This window comes from Periplaneta americana, chromosome 2 (assembly GCF_040183065.1).
Source record: "Periplaneta americana isolate PAMFEO1 chromosome 2, P.americana_PAMFEO1_priV1, whole genome shotgun sequence".
Classification (NCBI taxonomy): Eukaryota; Metazoa; Arthropoda; class Insecta; order Blattodea; family Blattidae; genus Periplaneta; species Periplaneta americana.
In genome coordinates, this window is record NC_091118.1 from 215,206,154 (window position 1) to 215,227,148 (window position 20,995).

The 20,995-nt window shown below is 35.9% G+C and overlaps 1 protein-coding gene across 2 annotated transcripts in view; it reads left to right on the forward strand.

Annotated features, from left to right (window-relative positions):
* The first annotated feature begins 586 nt into the window (after window positions 1-586).
* The window catches only part of LOC138695119 (carboxylic ester hydrolase-like), an 86,992-nt gene continuing 66,583 nt past the window's right edge, over window positions 587-20,995 (forward strand). Inside the window, exon 1 of one of the 2 annotated variants that reach the window (XM_069819534.1) lies at window positions 587-764. In XM_069819534.1, coding sequence (XP_069675635.1) covers window positions 627-764 — 138 coding nt within the window. In that variant the 5' untranslated portion in view covers window positions 587-626. Of the gene's footprint in view, window positions 765-794; window positions 961-20,995 lie in introns of those variants that run through there. The other variant, XM_069819536.1, reaches the window with a different exon arrangement.

The following is a 20,995-nucleotide window of genomic DNA, read 5'->3' on the forward strand; positions in this document are numbered from 1 at the left end:
GAGGATGTCAATCAAGAAAAGATCAACATTTATCTGCCAACAGTTGATTACTTCAAAGCAAAATACCAGCTTGAAGACATTGAGGTGATTGGTCTTCTTATTGGAGCTCGTGGTGTGATTCCCAAGTTCTTTGAAAGCTTCAGGAAGACTTTTGAACTACCACAGACACTTACTGCTGACATCATAACTTCAGTTTTGAAACGCTGTTGCCAAATTCTGAGTCATCATATTCACTCTGTTTAATTTCTCTTTCTTCACTTTATAATTCATATATGTTTATTTTAATTTTCTGTCAACAAATTTATGTAAACATTTAATATTGTAAAATTCATGTAGGAGAGTATACTGAGTCCTTCTGGGCTACCTCCACTGGGAGGCAGTTAACAATTTAAAATAATGCAAATCTCATATGCGTCAATATTCAGCAGTAATAATCATAATTAACCGCTCGAGTTCGGCACATCGTGTGTACTGCGTGAAGCAGACTAACGAGGGGTAAGCGATGACAAACACTTCGCTTATCTCTGCTCACCGCAGATAAGTAATGACGTCACAGATAAGAGCGTGCTGCGCTCTGAACGTCGCCTTCCTCTATCCACTCTGGAGGAATACTGCCGCCGCTACGGATGGCTGAAACGGCGACTGTTGAGGTGGATCAAGGCCGCCTGAGAGGGAAAAAAGTGACGTCTAGCGTCGGAATCGCGTACTACAGCTTCCGGGGTATCCCGTACGCCAAGCCGCCGGCGGGATCTCTGAGATTTCAGGTCAGACATTTAAGAGTGTGTTGCGTGGAGTGTCGTGCTCGTGTGATAGTAGTTGCTAAGTTGGGAGAAATTAAAACCTTTGAAAGTTTAGGATGGCGGATTATATACAGTGGCAGCATGAGCTTAGCTTGTTATGTCGAACTCATCTTTTGCACAGGCCGATTGAAGTCCGAGGATCGCACTTCGAAACGAGAAGGTAAATTAGTTTTGTTTTAAATTGAAGAGTGAAATATGCAAGAGGGTCAGAGTGACATTGTGAAATTGAGGTTATGATTTCAGATCCTATTAATGTGATAAGGAACTTGCAGGAAAAGTTTCATCCCTCTTATGGTGCTCTTTGTATTCAAACAGGTCAAGTGCCATTAAGCTGCAAAAATCCCATTTTTTTTTTACAGTTTTTTTATATTATGGTTCAATTTTAACATTCAGATGTGATGTTCTTGCAAGAAACTGCAGTATTTTCCTAGTACCCGGTACTCGCTACTTATGTCAATTTTGGCCTAACGTGGTTGTCATGGTAACGTATGATGTGATAATACTATTTTTGTGATGACGGATCGGTTACACAGATACAGACCAAGTCCCCAACAGGGGTTCCGCCCCCTAAAACAAGAAAGAACATATTATAAAATGTAACTCGTACCTTCAACACAAAGGTGATGGACCGGTTAATTACTATAAATTAATTGCACGAAGGTTTGGGGGCCAAGTCCCCAAGGTCCCCTAAAGCAAGAAAGAACACATCATAAAATATAAGTCGGGGCGTCGAGCACTGAAAAGTGCCTTTTGGAAAGCATGGTGATGCGCATTTGACAAACGCAGTGTACGTACTTGCTAATAATCTCTTTTTATTTGTCGTTATTTACGTAAAAATGAGGCGCCAAAAAATAATAATTTCGTACTCACTCCATTTCCTATAATCACATTTCTTTTTCAGTGATTTATTAAAGAATGTACCGGTATATAAAAGACTAATTTAGAAACATGTTACATAAATCATCCTTGTGCCAAAAGAGATTGCTCCCTGCACCAAATTGTCGTATTTTGCAGTGGTCGTCAGTACTCGCTGAAATGGATAATAATATAATAATGTAATATAATTATGTTGTAGGTAGCAAGATCGATTATTCAATTGAGAGGATATTTTATGAGGTTGTCATGACTGAGATTCTATTGTCAATTGCTTTTATTTGTCAGTAGGCCTTGACTGACGGGTATATAAGGACCGGCGCTCTTACGGTGCAGGTCGGGGTTTGGGATGGCCCACAAGCAACAAGTTATACTAAATATGTTTAGGATTGGTGTAAAACTGGCCTATGTAACGAGTACCGGGTACTAGGAAATTACCGAAACTGCATCTTGTTTTCAGTTATTTCAGTGACAAGTGGAGTAATTATCTTTGAGCTGTGTGGCTTTTTTCGTTTCTCCTGAGAAATACTGAATTTGGCACTTACGCCCTTTTACATATACATAGGCGGAGAGAGAACTGTTTGTTTGGAAGGGGGGGGCAAAAGAAAATCATAGACTCTCCATATAAAGGGGTTATGGGGAACATCATTTACTTCCTTCCCCTGTTATAGCTTAACTGTGGTGCCGTTTGTCGGAATATGATCATGTAATAAAGGTATTTTCGGGGACATGTTTCTTACATCTATATCCGCGGTGTTTCGGACCGAGTTGTATAGGGCTCGAACTGTAGGTCTACTACAAATCATAATAGGGCAGAACTTAAAACAATCTCCCTCTTTTTCTCTCTCGTACAGAAACACGTGCATACATCAATAAAACTACGTAACAGGGCTAAAAGAACTTTTTATATGAAGGTTACCTTCCTGAAGACATCATATGAAAGTAAACTCTAATTATTTTATTTAATCTCGTCTTTAAGTTTGCACATTATACCGGGATGACTTTTTTTTTCTGCATTGTTGTGCAGCATGTTATTCATATTTCTACAAGAGCGGCCTGAACACCTGCAGACTTCTAACACATGAGTACAGGCTGTTACAAAAGAAATATTACAGTGCTTCCATTATAGCAATTCTTATACATTCAGAAATATGAAATAAGTGTTATAGTCCAGACACATCATCTGGAAGACATTAATTCAGCAATTTAAGCATAGAAACTTAATCATAAACAAAAGCAAATAGATATTTTGAATTCAATATTTTCTAACGTTAATACAAAAAAAGAGAGTTGAGACAAATTTGGAGGGGGGCAGTGCCCCCAATGCCTCCCCATAACTCCGCCTATGTGCATATATCACTCTTCAATTTGAAAAATATTTTTTGCTGTAAGATCTGCATCGCACATCAGCTTCCATGGCACCTTCGTCGCTCGTGTTCATTTTGTGCTGCTTTTTAAGTGCAGTTTTGTAATCCCGTAATTTATCTTATCCTTTTTTCTTGGTATTCACTCATCATCATTTGTGCGTGAGTTTCATAACAATATACAGGACCGCCCGACTTTTAGATATGCTGTAGGGAGTGACGCACAATATTCGGAGAACTTCCACGAAATAAGAATTCTGTCAAATCCCATATTACTGAAGTAGTAATTGAAGCCCTCCCCGGAATAAGGATGTAACCAACAAAACTCTAATTCATGTTTCAGGGGAAAGGAAAATGATTTCAGGGGCATATTTCATTAGACTTATATTTACTATGACAACCAGTTGACTGAACAAGGGTACAAGTTTATTCAGCCATTGAACGCAATAATTTGTTGTTTTAAATAAATGGAAATATGTATGATAAGACTTTCTTGTGTTAAATTTTAACGTACCTTGTTTACATGTTTCGACCTATTTATGGGTCATCTTCAGAACTGGTCGTTGTTGGTCTTGGCGCCTCTTGTTTCCTGTGAGGGTGCGTTCGTAGTGTAGAGTCAAAGAGTGTGTGTGTTCTGAAATTGAGTTGTGTGTTGAGAATATCGTTGGGGTGTGTTTTCGTGTGTCTGTATATTTCATATTGTTCTAGTGTGTTGAGTTTCTGGCTTTTTGGTTGGATGTGCAGTATTTCCATGTCTGTGTTGATGTCTCTGTAGGTGTGGTTGGCATTTGTGATGTGTTCTACATATGTGGAGGTGTTTTGTAATTTTCTTATGGCTGTGATGTGTTCTTTGTAACGTGTTTGAAATGATCTGCCTGTCTGTCCTGTCTAGAAGTTGTTGCAGGTGTTACATTTGAGTTTGTATACGCCTGTGTGGTTGTATTTGTTTGTTTGTGTTGTTTGTGTGTTGAGATGTTTTTGTAGAGTGTTATTTGTTCTGTATGCGATGTTGTAATTCTACATAGGACAGACAGGCAGATCATTTCAAACACGTTACAAAGAACACATCACAGCCATAAGAAAATTACAAAATACCTCCACAAATGCAGAACACATCACAAATTCCAACCACACCTACAGAGACATCAACACAGACATGGAAATACTGCACATCCAACCAACAAGCCAGAAACTCAACACACTAGAACAATATGAAATATACAGACACACGAAAACACACCCCAACGATATTCTCAACACACAAATCAATTTCAAAACACACACACTCTTTGACTCTACACTACGAACGCACTCATACAAGAAACAAGAGGCGCCAAGACCAACAACGACCAGTTCTGAAGATGATCCATAAATCGGTCGAAACATGTTAACGAGGTATGTTGAAATTTAACACAAGAAAGTCTTATCATACATATTCCGAAGTGATACAGTGTTAAAAGTTGTGTAATCAAGATGTGTTAACGAAGTATATCTGCTTTTATTTGTAAAATTACATCTTACTCTTTTTACTGATTGTAAGACTTATTATTAGGCTTCGTATTCCAGCTACCTAAAGACTAAAGTTAAAGACACATTGGGTATATAGTACACCGAACACAGGTAATGCAATGGATAAGGATATAAACAAACAGGTCGTCGCTGCGTGTTGGTGGAGTACAGTCAACTCCCGACATTCTGAAGCTATACTAGTAAACACTTGAACATTGCTATGCGCATATCACTTTAAATTATTTTATATTGCAAGAAATTCTTTCAATAGCACATGACGATATTGGTGCATGATGTAGTAGAAGATATTTCTATTGTCTGATATTTTTTTTCGTGTTTCATTAGGATATTACATGTCGCACATCACTGAAAACTCACTAATTTTCTATGTACTTTTCTAGAAATTCCCTAAAATGTATATTATTTAATTTATTAATTGGGATGTTCGTACTGAACATCATGCTAGGCTACAAAATCCATGCTAAACGTAGAGTTAATATCTTCATAATTTTCAGATTGTGATGGTACTGGTTCTTTTGCATTAGGTTCAACACACTTTCTGTGCCTGTTGGTATTGCAATGTCTTTCAGTGCACTGTTTTTTACCTTCATTTTACACAAATTACAGTATATGCAATGTTGTTTATATTGACAATGAAAACGTTAGTTCACATGTCCTGCAATATTACACGCTTGAGCGTCTTATCTAAGGCATTTTACCTCTGCAAAGAACCTTCAATCAGCCACAAAGATGTAGTTATTTAAATAATACGACTAGTAGGAGCAGTGATCGATAACACTACTCACTATGATTGCGTCCAGGTTTTGACTTTCTAAAGGAAGACTGCCAAGGATGCGTAACTATTTTGTATACGAACGTACCTGTACCTGCGCTGTGACGTCACTTATACTTCGAATCAGGCAACTTCATTCTAGTTTATAGGTAGTTGGAATACGAAGCCTACTTATTGTTAAAAATGGCAGCTTACGGTGTGAATAGGCTATGTCTATAAATTCGGTCCAGTACTGCCCAAAGGATGCCATCGACCGACACATTTTCAGACCACTTTTGGGCTCGCGTCTATAATTTCCAAATTACACGATATAATAATAATAATAATAATAATAATAATAATAATAATAATAATAATAATATTAATAATAATAATAATAATAATAATACTTACTTATTGGCTTTTAAGGAACCCGGAGGTTCATTGCCGCCCTCACATAAGCCCGCCATCGGTCCCTATCCCGAGCAAGATTAATCCATTCTCTATCATCATATCCCACCTCCCTCAAATCCATTTTAATATTATCTTCCCACCTACGTCTCGGCCTCCCTAAAGCTCTTTTTCCCTCCGGCCTCCCAACTAACACTCTATATGCGTTTCTGGATTCGCCCATACGTGCTACATGCCCTGCCCATCTCAAACGTCTGGATTTAATGTTCCTAATTATGTCAGGTGAAGAATACAATGCGTGCAGTTCTGCGTTGTGTAACTTCCTCCATTCTCCTGTAACTTCATCCCTCTTAGCCCCAAATATTTTCCTAAGCACCTTATTCTCAAACACCGTTAACCTATGTTCCTCTCTCAAAGTGAGAGTCCAAGTTTCACAACCATAACGAACAACCTGTAATATAACTGTTTTATAAATTCTAACTTTCACATTTTTTTAACAGCAGACTAAATGACAAAAGCTTCTCAACCGAATAACAACAGGCATTTCCCATATTTATTCTGCGTTTAATTTCCTCCCGAGTGTCATTTAGATTTGTTACTGTTGCTCCAAGATTTTTTAATTTTTTCACCTCTTCGAAGGATAAATCTCCAATTTTTATAGTTCCATTTCGTACAATATAGTGGTCACGAGACATAATCATATACTTAGTCTTTTCGGGATTTACTTCCAACCCTATCGCCTTACTTGCTTCAAGTAGAATTTCCCCGTTTTCTCTAATCGTTTGTGGATTTTCTGCAAACATATTCACGTCATCCGCATAGACAAGAAGCTGATGATGATGATGATGATGATAATAATAATAATAATAATAATAATAATAATAATAATAATAATGATCTTTTATTTATTCTGGCACAGTTAAGGCTGTGAGAGCTTTTCTTCCACTCGACCAGATGATAAAAGAAATACATGATAATATAATATTAATAAAAAAGAAAATTATATACTAAAGACAAAATTGAAACATAAAAAAAATATAAGCATAGGCGAACTTAAATACTTAATTAAACTAGATGACAAATTAAATTACATGATTATTTAATAAACTAGTTGCATACCCTGGGACACTGCGATGGAAAATAAGACATTTCACTTTCGACTTAAAAATATTCTGTGTCGTAAACGGCGATCGACAGACGAAGGATCAGTGTGTCCAATGTGATCTTGAATTGAAGCCGGTGACGTCATTTAGCGACACGTGATAGAGGGGAACGAATTGGTGAGTCGCGTGTAACTTGAGACTGCGAAGCGATAGAACGTTCGCATAGGTGTTAAACGATTCGTAACGAACCAGGCTACAATCTCAATTGAGCATTAATCAGCAGTCTACAAGCTAAATTGGAAAAATTCACACGTGAAATTGAGTGAAGAGTAAAAAATCACAATGGTCGAGCATATGCAGCATAAACGGGAGCAGACGTATACAGAACGGATACATTCAACATCCCATCTCGAGAGACGCATGTACGCATAAAACGTGCGGCTGGGTTTCCGAGACAGCCAACCCCGATATTTGTATTTCTCTTGCCCAAGTAACAAACAAGTTGTCAGACATAGTAATACAGGGACATCATTTTATTTCTACTTCAATTTTTATTGTGCTTGAGTTTTTGAATGTACTTCACTCCCACCACCTCTACTAGTGAACTTCCAACCGTTCTCCACACAGAACCAAGCGTATACAGTCGAAGTCGCCTTACGGTCTTAGTAAACACAAACAGTACTGAGTTAGTAAGTATAGTACGTTCCATAAATATGTTTGCTTTCAATATTGAATCATATTCTCGCACAGGCACTGTCGTCCGTTTGCCTATGTCGCATCCTGGTTTCCCCCACCCGCTTCTGCCCGCCCCTCTGTAAAGCCTAGTGGCTGGGCTGTCTTCGTTCTTTTCTAAAGACATTAATTTCTGTTAGGAATTGGGCGTCTACGTAATATTTTACGACTGTTTGAAATAACTTAAATAAAAGGGCCTCGTTAATTAATTATCTGTCACGTGATTTCCCTCCTTTCTACGACCCTGCGACAAAACTACTTGGAAGGACAGTAGATAGCATTTCTGAGTAATTTTATCTTTTCGAATCGGGCAGAAGTGAAGATTGAATTTACAGTACGTAAGGTACTCTTTTATAGAGGAGGTACAGAATTATTTAAACATGAGTTACTAGTACGAAGGACGAAACTGGTAATTGGAATTGGGTACAATAGTGTATAGTGCGATAATATACACAAAAAATAACTGAAGCCACCATTTTAAGATATGTGTTTAAATATCCATATTATGATTATTTTTCAATTTAACTTCATTCTCTAAATTGTAGGGTAATGTGCTGTAGACAGTATAATATACACTGCATAATGAATACGTCCGAATGGACAGCTCAGTTCGTGAGTAAAAACACTTATTGTTAATACTGTACTGTATTTTGATTAAAGAAAAACCTAATGAAAATTATCAAACTCAAAATCGTGATATTTCCTAGTTTACGTAAATGGATGAACTACTTTTCTTCCCTCCTATACCTAGTAAAGTGATTTGTTTGTATTTTAGCCAGTATCATCGAGCTCTAGTTGTGGAAGGGGGTAGCAAACGGTGTTTCAGGTTCTAAATCGTTAATCCAAAGATATAGCCAGGTGAATATTAGAAATGTTAGTAAAAATAAAATGATGTCCCTGCATTATTTATCCCTTAGCTTGACCCCTTATTACTGTATTTAAATTATATAATTTCAGTATTAATTCAAATTTTGGCGAGGAAAGAGGCATACAATTCCTATGAGCGGCCTTGCATTATAATTGTGGCATTATATAATTCTGGAGCATAAAAGAAACTCGTAATTTTACGTCTAACTTCACTGCAGGATTAAGCAAGAAAAACACGCCACTCACTTCCCATTTCTCTTTGCTTGCTTATTGATGGGTTGGGAAATGACATTGCTCTTTTCAAGTAAGGTTTGATGCACAGAAAAACACGAAGACATTTGTCAACTTATCGCAAACTTTATACTCCATGTAATAAAGCAACATTTTTACTGCGACACTATCGGCAAAGAATCTTAAAATATTACTGGCTGCGTGGTCTGTGAGTTATGGCAGGTCACTTAATGGAAATATCTGGAGATAGGAAGTGATGTGGACTGAGGAAAATCCTGACCATTTTTGACGCATCATTGCATTAACCTCTAAATACAATACTTTGCTGTTCGCGAGCTTACAGACTTGAAACGAGAAATGTTTTATTGGAATTATTAGAATCAAGTACTGGGCACGAGTGTTTTATAAGGGCTGTTATCTACTGCCATCCTCTGAGGAGTTTAGGGCTGAGAGGAATGCGGTTCCGACTAGTCTAGCGCGGTACTGGAGTGGGAGGGAACAGTGACAGCGGCAGTCTGGAAGGAAGTACAATCATACTGAAAACATTCGCCCAATTTACGAGAGCAGTATGTCTATTAGTTTTCTAACGTATTTTTGGCGAGATAGAGATACAACCATTCGTACTTACGTGTTCAGAGAAGGAAAGTATTGTAGAAAATTTATTTATTTATTTATTTATTTATTTATTTATTTATTTATTTATTTATTTATTTATTTATTTATTCTGGTGAAGTTAAGGCCATCACATCACCAGAAATACAAATACAATAAAATAAATAAAAAGAAAAATAATAATAAAACTATAATAATATAAATGAAAAGAAGAATCATACTATACAATTTAGTGATTAGTAGAACTGCATTAAATTTGTGAAGTAATCAATTTAAATATACTGTACTGCTGAACTCACTTGAGAAGTAAAACTACTTGATTTGTATTTTAAGATATCACCAACAAATGATTTTTGCATGACATTATAGGAATCTGTTTTTCACGATACCAATCACACATATTCTAAATTCCAATAGAATAAAACCAAAAACTTTTCCACGGCATGTTTCCTTAAAAATGACTTGTAACGGTGAAATATTTAACATGAGTAATTCATATAATATTAACATAGCTAACATCAGGGAGACGTTTGAACAAAAATTGCAACAATATCTATACTAATAATAAATCTGTAGCCGAAATTTTTCTGGTAATTTTCGATTTTCCTAACATATATAATTAACCACCCTGAAACCGAAAATCGCTTTTTTGAAATTTTTGTTTGTATGTCTGTCTGTCTGTATGTTTGTTACCTTTTCACGCGATAATGGATGAACGGATTTCGATGAAAATTGGAATATAAATTATGTTCGTTGAAACTTAGGCTATATGGCATTCAAAATACGTTATTTAAAAGGGGGGTTATAAGGGGGCCTGAATTAAATAAATCGAAATATCTCGCTTATTATTGATTTTTGTGAAAAATGTTACATAACAAAAGTTTCTTTAAAAATAATTTCCGATAAGTTTTATTCCTTGAAAAATTTTGATAGAACTGATATTTAATGAGATAAATGAGTTTTAAAATTAAAATAACTGCCATCTAAGGCCGTGTAATGAATTAAAAAACAAATGACTTCGTGTATAAATGGTCCTTGGACAGCAACAATCGAAAGCTATGAAAGATAGCCTACAGAGAATGTTTCTGTGTTTGTATGAAGTAATATCGGAAGCTAAATTAACCGATTTGTATAATTAATTATTAATTCACCATTGGAAAGTGTAGTTTCTCTAGATGGACATAATGGTATAATGTTATTACAGTAACTTGTGAGTGAATCGAGGACAGGTAAGATTAAAATAGCTTCTTATGCACAGAAAACTTGCTAGGCTATTCTGTACATTCGTTTCCTGTATTTCCTAAAATAATTTTTATGACCAAATGAGTGGTCTCTGGATCAAAATGATCGCATTTTAATTATGCAAATACAATTTAAATTAAGTAACATAATAAACGGTTTATCCTTGTATCAAACACGAATGTTCCCTGGATCAAATGTCCTATTTTAATTATGTAATTACTTTATATTTATTTCTAACGGGTGCAGCGGAGCGCACGGGTACGGCTAGTGTTTAATATATCAATAACAAAACCATATAGGCGTAGATAAACAATATGTATATGAAATATTCACACACTACTACAAACTGAAGACGATTAATACTTCCCACTCCGCTCGGCTTGGCTGTAGCAACAAAAGAATCTACCTGCAACCCCCGCACCGATGGCAAGAATATCTCAGGTCCAGCGCTAAGCTCGTCGGAGGAGGACAGTAGGTTGATAAAATATAAGTTGTCGAAGCAACTTTTGTTTTATTTGCATATTTGTGTCATACAGTAATATACACTGAACATGAAACTGTAGCGGGCCGCATTTCTTAGCAGTGGGGACTCGTGTTTGTGTTTACATGGCTGGCTTGAATTGCACAAGAGACTGTAAACAAAGGTATTCGAAATATTCCACAGACAGCGAGTCCCCACGTTGCCATATTGTCGTTTACTTCCCCTTTAATGCATGAAGTTCGTCGCGTTTTGGTTGCATTTAGTATGCAGCTTCATTACCCCAGGGCTGGGCACATCACGTGATTCTGAGAAATGAGCGCTGTGTGCTTTAAAGAGCGTGTCTTGCGAGCGCTGTGACGTATGCATACTGTACGCCATTCAGTGTCGGTGCAGTGGTGACTCTGCAGTATGATGGCGAACTTTGAAGACGGAGCTTCCGCTCATACACTAAAGCGGCCCGCTACTCCCAATGCTTTTAATGTATCATGGGAGGAGGAGTTCTTTTTGGTAGAGAGCAGTGGATTAGCAAAGTGTTTAATTTGGCATAAAACACCCCAGCTGATTAAGAGGTTCAATATCCAACGACATTATTCTTTACAACATGCTACTGAATATGACAAATATGGTGGTAATGAACGTCATAAATTAATACAACTTAAAGAAAATGTTTCTCAGGTACATTATATTAGAGTATCTATTCGATATTTACATTGGATTATAGGTTATTATACTGTACATTTAGTAATATATAATTTTAAATTATACAAGTATTGTGATATATCATAGTATAGTATATTACAGTTCGTTATACATCATATATCATATTATATATCATGAACTGTAATATACTATATTATGATATATCACAATATTTGTATAATTTTAAAATTATATATTACTAAATGCACTACTGGGTGTTCAGTTCAAAGTGTGTCATGGCTCGCTGTATGCCGTCATGTGGCTAGCCGATGAGCCTAGAGAATTCAATCTTCCTACACTTCCGCAGAGGTGTATAACCTATGAAGCAGAGAAGTTGCCTAGCAAGTACGGCGTTCATTCTGAAGAGTACGGCCCGATACTTACGATAACGCCGGTAGTGACAGGAATGTGAACTGTTTGGAAATACGTACTGTCGGGATATTGGGAGAGGGTTAAGACGATTACTTACGTATTTGTTGACATTAACTTCGACGGTCAACATGGACACGGAGCATTTGATTTGTGTTGTGGAATGTTGCCGTACGCAACAGTTGATAACAAATACCCTGCGTACGACTTGCCGGCGCAAAACACAGTTCGAAAGAGGTTATGGTAGCACACAGACCGTACAGACCGCCATCTGTTGCTACGACGTTCAAGTTATACCGTACACGTTCTCAAGTTCAGATTGAAGAACGCCTTAAATAATAGGCAACTTCTCTAACTTATAAGCTGAAACTCGCTTCAAATCGGTGACCCAACAACAGTGACGTCATTACACACTTTGAAATGAACACCCAGCATAATAACTTATAATGCAATATTAATATCGAATAAATACTCTAATATAATGTACCTAAGAAACATTTTCTTGTCCACACCTGTGGAGTAACGGTTTTCCCTCAACCCAATACGAGCAAATGCTGGGTAACTTTAGGTGCTGGACCCCGGACTCATTTCACCGGCATTATCACCTTCATTTCATTCAGACGCTAAATAACCTGGATGTTGATACAGCGTCGTAAAATAACCCAATAAAATAAAATAAAACATTTTCTTTAAGTTGTATTAATTTATGGTCATATATCATATCATATCATATCATATCATATCATATCATATCATATCATATCATATCATATATCATATCATATCATATCATATCTTCATTTCATTCAGACGCTAAATAACCTGGATGTTGATACAGCGTCGTAAAATAACCCAATAGAATAAAATAAAACATTTTCTTTAAGTTGTATTAATTTATGGTCATATATCATATCATATCATATCATATCATATATCATATCATCATATCATATCATATCATATCATATCATATCATATCATATCATATCATATCTTCATTTCATTCAGACGCTAAATAACCTGGATGTTGATAGAGCGTCGTAAAATAACCCAATAAAATAAAATAAAACATTTTCTTTAAGTTGTATTAATTTATGGTCATATATCATATCATATCATATCATATCATATCATATCATATCATATCATATCATATCATATATCATATCATATCATATCATATCATATATTATAATATATTATATATTAACAGAATGACAATAATGCACTTGGTGAATCGGCTATGAGAATTAGCTACAAAATTTGCCACGAAACTGCAAAGGAATTGAAAACATTCAACGAAGGTGAATTCATCAAGCGATGTTTAATTATATTGGCAGATGAACTCTGTCCACAGCAAGTAGGGGAAGTGGAAGCCATACGCCTGTCTCGTAGAACCGTGGTGAGGAGATTGCAGTCTGTGCGTATGGGTTATGTAAATAAGCCTAATGATTTGTGTGTGTGCATAGAGCGAAGTTTATTCCATTAAATTAATAAGCGTGTTATAAATTCTGTACTGTACAATGGATTGATGTAATATCCTTATAAACTATTATGTACTGACAGACTGAATGACTAGAACAACCGTGGCTCTTGTTACATTAATGCAGGGAAGGTAGCTGTAATGCGAGTCCGCCACTGCGTGAGCGTTCTGCTCCGGCTTGGAATTGAAGTGCCTTGCGGAGCGAGAGCAGCTCCGGCAGACTAAATGGAGCCGCTCTCATGCCCGGCCCTGATTTAGGGCCGAATTCATAGTCAACACTTATCGTAAGGAAACACTTAAGCAGTTGCTTATAATAATTTCCAATTCATAAATCCCACTGAAGTGAACACTTATTCAAATAAGGTAGCTTGTCAGCTTACTCAAGTGTTTCCTCATATGCATTGTAATCAGCTGATTCGGTATACAATAGATGATGATTATGATTTAATTTAATTTATTGAGTTCTGTAATTAAAATGAAAATGAGTTTCGGCAAGCAAAAGATATATCAGAGATATGGAAAACCTTTTAGAGATGTATAATGATCAACAATTTAAGAGGAGATACCGTTTCGACCAGAACACTGTTGTGAATATTCTGGTGTCTCTCATTTCAATTCACAATACAACCATGAGGCTTACCGATTTAGCCACTGCTGAAAGTACTGGTTGCTTTGAGATTTTATGATTCAGCAGCATTTCAGGTAGATTTAAGTGACATTTTTTTTCGAAAAGTATTCACGTCCCAACAAAGTGTTATTTTCATTTTTGTTTGTATTCAACCCAAGGAATAAGCTGTTAAAATTTGCGTAATTATATTATTTCCACTTTGTTTAGCATAAAAATAACTGAAAAATAAATTAAAATGATTTACTTACAGGAATATTTCCGGAGTTTGCATTAAACTCAACTGCAATTTTATTCCATGTCAATTTCTTCTTTTGGAGAGAACGATTATCATTTTTTTTTTTTTACTTTCGACGATATCTCCATATTTCATAACTAGTTATCTTAGCTCACTTCTTTCTTTTCTGTAAAATGCTTTCTGAACATCTTGTATAATTTTTAGCTCTATAATATTTACTTCTGTGTTTGTGTGTGACAATAATGCCGATTTAACAATTTGAAGGCGCTGGAAAACAATTGAATGTAGGAAAGTGCTCACGTCTAGCCCAGTGGCGGCTCGTGCCGAATAAATTAGGTGAAGGCCAATAGAATTCTAGGTAATTTCCTGGAATCGTTGTATAGCCGTGACGTCGTTGATGACGTCGCGAATGCTTTTGTAAGCTATACGATGGCCATTTTGAATTAATGTAATATATTCACCATTTTCTTAAGTTTTATGAAAAGCATAGCATATAAATTATACAAATTTTCAATATTTTCGGAAGCTACGTCCCCTTAACCGCGAAGAATTCACTGTCCCAACAAAACTTCCACACAATGCATACCACAACATAATAAACCAACCACAAGCCCACATGATATAAAAATGACAAAATCTAACACGCTTTATACAACAAATCAAATTAAAAGAGTACACAAGAAATATTACCCATAACAACATTCAAAATCTCAATCATAATCGTAAGCTGTATTCATATTATAAATCAACTTCGGAACATGCAACTTCCAATATACTTATCCAGTAAAATCAAGAAGCTACGATTAAATTAAAGCAGTATTCTGTTGAACAGAAAACTTACAATAAATCCGAAGGGATAACATTACGTTTCTTAGATACCTTTCAAGTCTTTTACCTTACACTTTGCTCCACAATCTACACAAGTCTTCACACAATGGAAGAATAATTTCATAATCTTCAGAAAGAAGTGAAATACGTCTCCGCATTCCTCCAAGTATAAGATAAACTGAACGAGCAATTGATTGATTCACTCAACATAACATCTGCTGCCATGTGCGACTCGTAACTAACGAACTACCCAACTTTTAAATTTTAAAATACTATTTAGGCCTACTACAACTCCATCTATCGATCCATAGATCATGATAACGCTATCTCACGACGTAATAATTTACATCACGTTCACACACTGATAGTAGGAAATAACGCAGAGGGGCTGACATCATAGTTTCTATGAAATTACTGGATTTTCTACTATTTAATAATAATTATGTACTCACCTATTTTTTGTAGATAAGGTTGATTCTCCTATCCTTGAGAGCGGCGTATTTTTCCACAACGTCCTCGTGAAACGGCTGCTTCTTGGATATTTTTTCAATAACTTCCTTTTGAATTGATATATTTGCCAATGCCGAAAGTCTTCGTTGACACATTGTAGCCCGTAGGTCAGTTTTTATTCGACGCAGACAGGAGAAACTCCTTTCGACAGATGCACTAGTAGATGGTAATGTTAAAATCAAACAGAACAGCTTGTATGATTCTTCAAATACGTCCTCATGAACCTCATTTTCTCGAAGAAGAGAGACTAGTTTTGACACAGAGGTATTCCTATATTGTTCATCTGCATACAGAAGCTCAAGTTCAGTTGTGAGACGAGGGACTTTTTTAAAAAATTTTGGAAATGTGTTTTGCAAAGAAGAGAGAGCATCAAATGGGAATGTTTCAGAATAGGATTTAAATTTCGAAGTATCAGAGAGGCAGATAAACAAGAGTTTGTTTATGTCCTCAAATCTTGTATGCATCTCCATCAAGACAGTATCAATTATTTCAAAATAAAGTGCTTTGTATCTTTGGAAAATTCCATCATCTGTAACTCCTGTATATTTTCTACCCGACATGTCGCTTCGACATTTCGCCATCTCAAATATAGTGGTGAACTGTTCTTCATTTCTCTTCTTGCTGATCAGTTGGCAAGTGTTTTTTATCTGAACATCACAATAATTGAGATCTAAAGATTTCTTCTGCAGCACGTTATACAATATTTCTGTCACATGGAAAAGTTCGTTAAAAATAAGAGACAACAATGCAAATTCAAAATCATTCATTTCATTTAAGAAGCCCCTTGCAAGTCGAACAGCTGTTTGATCTGACTCCCTGTCATTCATGACGTTTTCGAATACTGTTTTCAAGCTGTCCCACTCCTCAGTAACCACGGAGATAAGCTTTGAATTTGAGAGCCAGCGGGTATCTGTCGCAGATGGTATGCGCCTCCCAACAACTGTATCCATTACGTAAGTGCGTTTGGCTGAATGGTGGAAGAAAGAAGGTATTCCGCTGATATTAGCAAAGAATATTCGACACTGCTGGATATTCCTAAAACTTTGTTGCAAAACAAGATTAAGCCTATGACCCAAGCAATGAATGAAAACAGCTTGTGGAGCTTCATCTTTAACTCTTTTCTGAAGTCCATTCAGGTGCCCAGACATCACACTAGCACCATCATAACATTGGCCGATAAGTTTGTTTTTATAATTCAAAGGCCCCAGTACTGTATCCAGTACAGAAAATAATGCCTGTGATGTCCGATCAGAGCTAACATCATGGAAGCCAAGAAAACGTTCCACAAGTTCGCCCTCCATAGTTACAAATCTCACTATGAAAGAACACTGAGATTTTTGAGAAATGTCGGTTGTATCATCCACTTGGACGGAAAAGAAAGGGGCATTGGTAATTTCATCTCTTACATATTCATTGATGCATTCAGAAATACAATCAATTATTTCATTTTGAATCGTTTTAGATTCCCCAGAAAAAACAGGCCTAATTTTTTCATAGTGATTTCTAATTTCCTGAGGGCTTTTCGAAATGAGGAGAGCCAATAATTCTTTGAAATTCCCCCTGTTCTGTGACGAAATACTCTCATCATGACCGCGAAAAGCCAACTCCTGCTTGCTTAGAAACAATACCGTATCGATTACAGTGTGCATTACTAGTCTATTTAAACGTACGTTTTCATTAAATTGACTTACGTACAACTTGGAACTTTCCTTTAGTGCATCCGCAATGGTGTTCATGTTCTTCTGTAGTGCCTTTAATTGCAAAATACATTTGATGTGTTCAGCAGAATCTGCATGGCTGTGAAGACCGCGATTGACATTTTTGAAATCGCAAAATCCAGTTGAATTCCAAGCGAGTTTCTTGTTCCCCAGAAGAAGACAAGGCCAACAATATAACTTCTCGTTATAGTGACTCCCACATAACCATCTGTAATCGGCATACCACGAATCCTGAAACTGAATATTGTATGACCGACCACTACTTTTCACTTTTTTCACAGTTATATTAATATGAGGTGTTGGTCTGCCGTATTTTAAAATATCTTGCTTATCGTCTGCACAACAACGAGAGAACGGTGTCTCCAAAAGATTACAAACTAAATCGTTTAACGGATTCATGTTTTCATCGTATTAATAACTTGGTAACACTTTCACACTTCACTGCACTTGTCACGACAAAGAATACGTACAGACTAAAAGCGAAATCGTTGGTCAGCGCGGGTCAAATGTACAACGCAGTTTCAAATGTTATGCCAACTTTCTTTATTACAGGGTACTCAAAATATTTCAAAATCTATACAAAACATAATATTCAAGAGGTGCTAACGTTAAAAAATACCAAAATATATATGTTATATACTAAATTTAAACAATATTGAACTTCTTTACACAATATTTTATGTTTTCTTATTTAGTTGCAAAATATTACGGTTTGTCACCCTAGTCCAATGTTTGGACGAGAGAGTGAATCTGTCTTTCAAGAACAGAGAAAGGAGATGAATGCCTGCCCCACAGGCCTTCTTAATAGCCTCGCGAAAGGAACCGGTAATTCATAGTAAGCAACTCGTCATGGCAACCGGGTGTGTCTACTGAAGGCGAAAACGAAAGTCTCATTCGGACCTTCAGCTGGTCTGCTAGCCACGTGGCCTGGCTGGTGAGGGGTTCACGTGAAGTGCTGCAGTGAACGTTAATTGAGCGGATTAAGCCGAACAAGATATTGGAAAGTAGAGCAAAATATGGTTTAGTGAAGAATTAATTTTATTTTAATTTATTGATAAAATACATTTTCTTAATGCACGAAAAAAGGGGTGAAGGTGGCCTTCATGTACTTCACTTGAATAACCGCTACTGGTCTAGCCATGTTGCCATATTTCTTTCGATGTCAAGGGAATGCTGAGGGCATATGAATGAGTAGTGTCTCTGCAATACGATCTGAAATAAGTGCTAAGGAAATGCTCATTACTTAAGTGTTTCCTCATTTTATAAGTGACAACTATGAGTTCGACCCTTAACCTTTAATCGTTGACTTACAAGGAGAGGACACGCTCTGTATATCACCGAATTAAATAAGATTTTGTGACATGAAAGTATGAGACGTGCTGTTTAAAGTCATACCTGGTATGGGTGGCCAATGACCCCTCGTTTTGGAAATATAAGCTATTGTTTGTGACATACTTCCGTTAGGTGCTTAATAGGGAAGCACTAGACTGTGTAACGGCGTAGCTCATGTGGTTGGATGCTGAGTTGTCATCTAGGCAACCTGAGTTCGAATTCTAGAACCTTCTCATTTTTAAAGCTTGATATTATTATTATTATTATTATTATTATTATTATTATTATTATTCTAATTTACTTTCAGTTGTCAGCTCCTATATTCAAAGCCATGTTGAAATATGCGTGGTATGCATCAAAATTAATAAACGAACGAGAAGTGTTTGTGAATGTGAAGGATGTCTGTTTCGCAGCAGAAGTGCGGAAAAATGTGTGTGACTGTGGACAACCTTCTTTCAGTTGCTGTACATGGTGCAGGAAATATGTATGTTTTGTGTGGTTTTATGACATTTATCATAATGAATCATATACAAAATGAATTGGAATAGAAACAGAACATACACCAGTGACACATCTTATCTTCCTACGTGAGCAGTATTTCATTGTTTATCTTTTACAACACAATGCTAGTTAAGTAGTAATTTATTTAAAACGTGATGAAGCGTTCAATACATTGAGAAATATGATATATGTAAATAGATAACTATGATCACACTATTAATCATTATTAAAAGAAAAAAATATATAGGACCAGTTAAGATTCGAACTGAGGTTACCTGGATTACAACTCAGCATCCAACCATATGAGCTACGCTGTTACACAGTATAATGCTTCCCTATTGAGCACCTAACGGAAGTATGTCACAAACAATAGCCAATATTTCCAAAACGAGGGGTCATTGGCCACCCACACCAGGTATGACTTTAAACAGTACGTCTTGTACTTTCATCTCACACAATCTTATTCCATTCGGTGATATACAGAGCGTGTCCTCTCATTGTTAGTTTGCTGTCCACAAAACACTTAATGAAATAAACATCGTTTCGGTTGCTGATTTACCTACAACTTTTAGTACCTTACCTGTACACGACATAGTTCGAAAACTACTAATTTTCTCACTATCAAACATCCCATTATGTTTAGTATAAAATTATTTAACTTTTTTCGGAAGAAAAAAATGATAAAACTTAAAATATCTTTGTAGTATATGCATGTATCTTCAAATCATATTCAAAAGATGAAACTAAAATTTAATAAACATCTTGATTACAAACTTTTAACAATTTGTATCACTTAAGAATATAGCCTACTTAATTATAAAAATAGCTACATAAAAACAGACATGGAAAACCTACACTTTCAACCAAAAATCCAGAAGTTGAATACATTAGAATAGGTAGATAGATAGATTTATTCGTTCCATAATATTCTTACATTTGCTTTATAGCATAGAATAAAGAACATGTCCAATTCTTACGTTTAAATATAAATGCAATAATATAAAATGCAAATATGAAATATGTACAGAATTAATATCTCAATAACAGTAATATTTTATACAATGTAATATATTTACCATTTAATAGTATTAAAATATTTACACAGTACTGTGAAATGTCAAGAATTCATCTACAGAATAGAAAGTGTGAGATATTAAGTAATTTTTTAGTTTTACCTTAAATAATGCAGGGTTTTGGCTATGATTCTTAATGTCTTCAGGAAGACTATTGAACATTTTTATCGCCATGTAACGTACTCCCCTTTGATAGCATGATAAATTTGATGACGGCGTATGGAAATAATTCTTTCTGCGGGTATTTATACTATGTATGGCTGAATTAGGTGGAAAATTTTCTTTATTACATAAGAGGAAATGTATTATAGAGTATATGTATTGATTTGTTAAGGTTAGAATCTCTAATTTTTAGTACGAAATATACAGGGATACAAAAACACACCCATAACGCATCTTCAACACAACTACATTTCAGAACACACACCCTATTTGACTCCACACTACCAAACACAAACGCGCTCTCAACGAAAAATAACTGGAGAAAACGGAAATATCAAGGACCTCACTAGTTAGTTCTAATGATGACTGAAACGAAAGTCGAAACTAATCAACTAGGTAATATAATACTTACAAGGGAACGTTCAGCACTGGAAGGTTGCTAGGACCTTCACATTTTGCA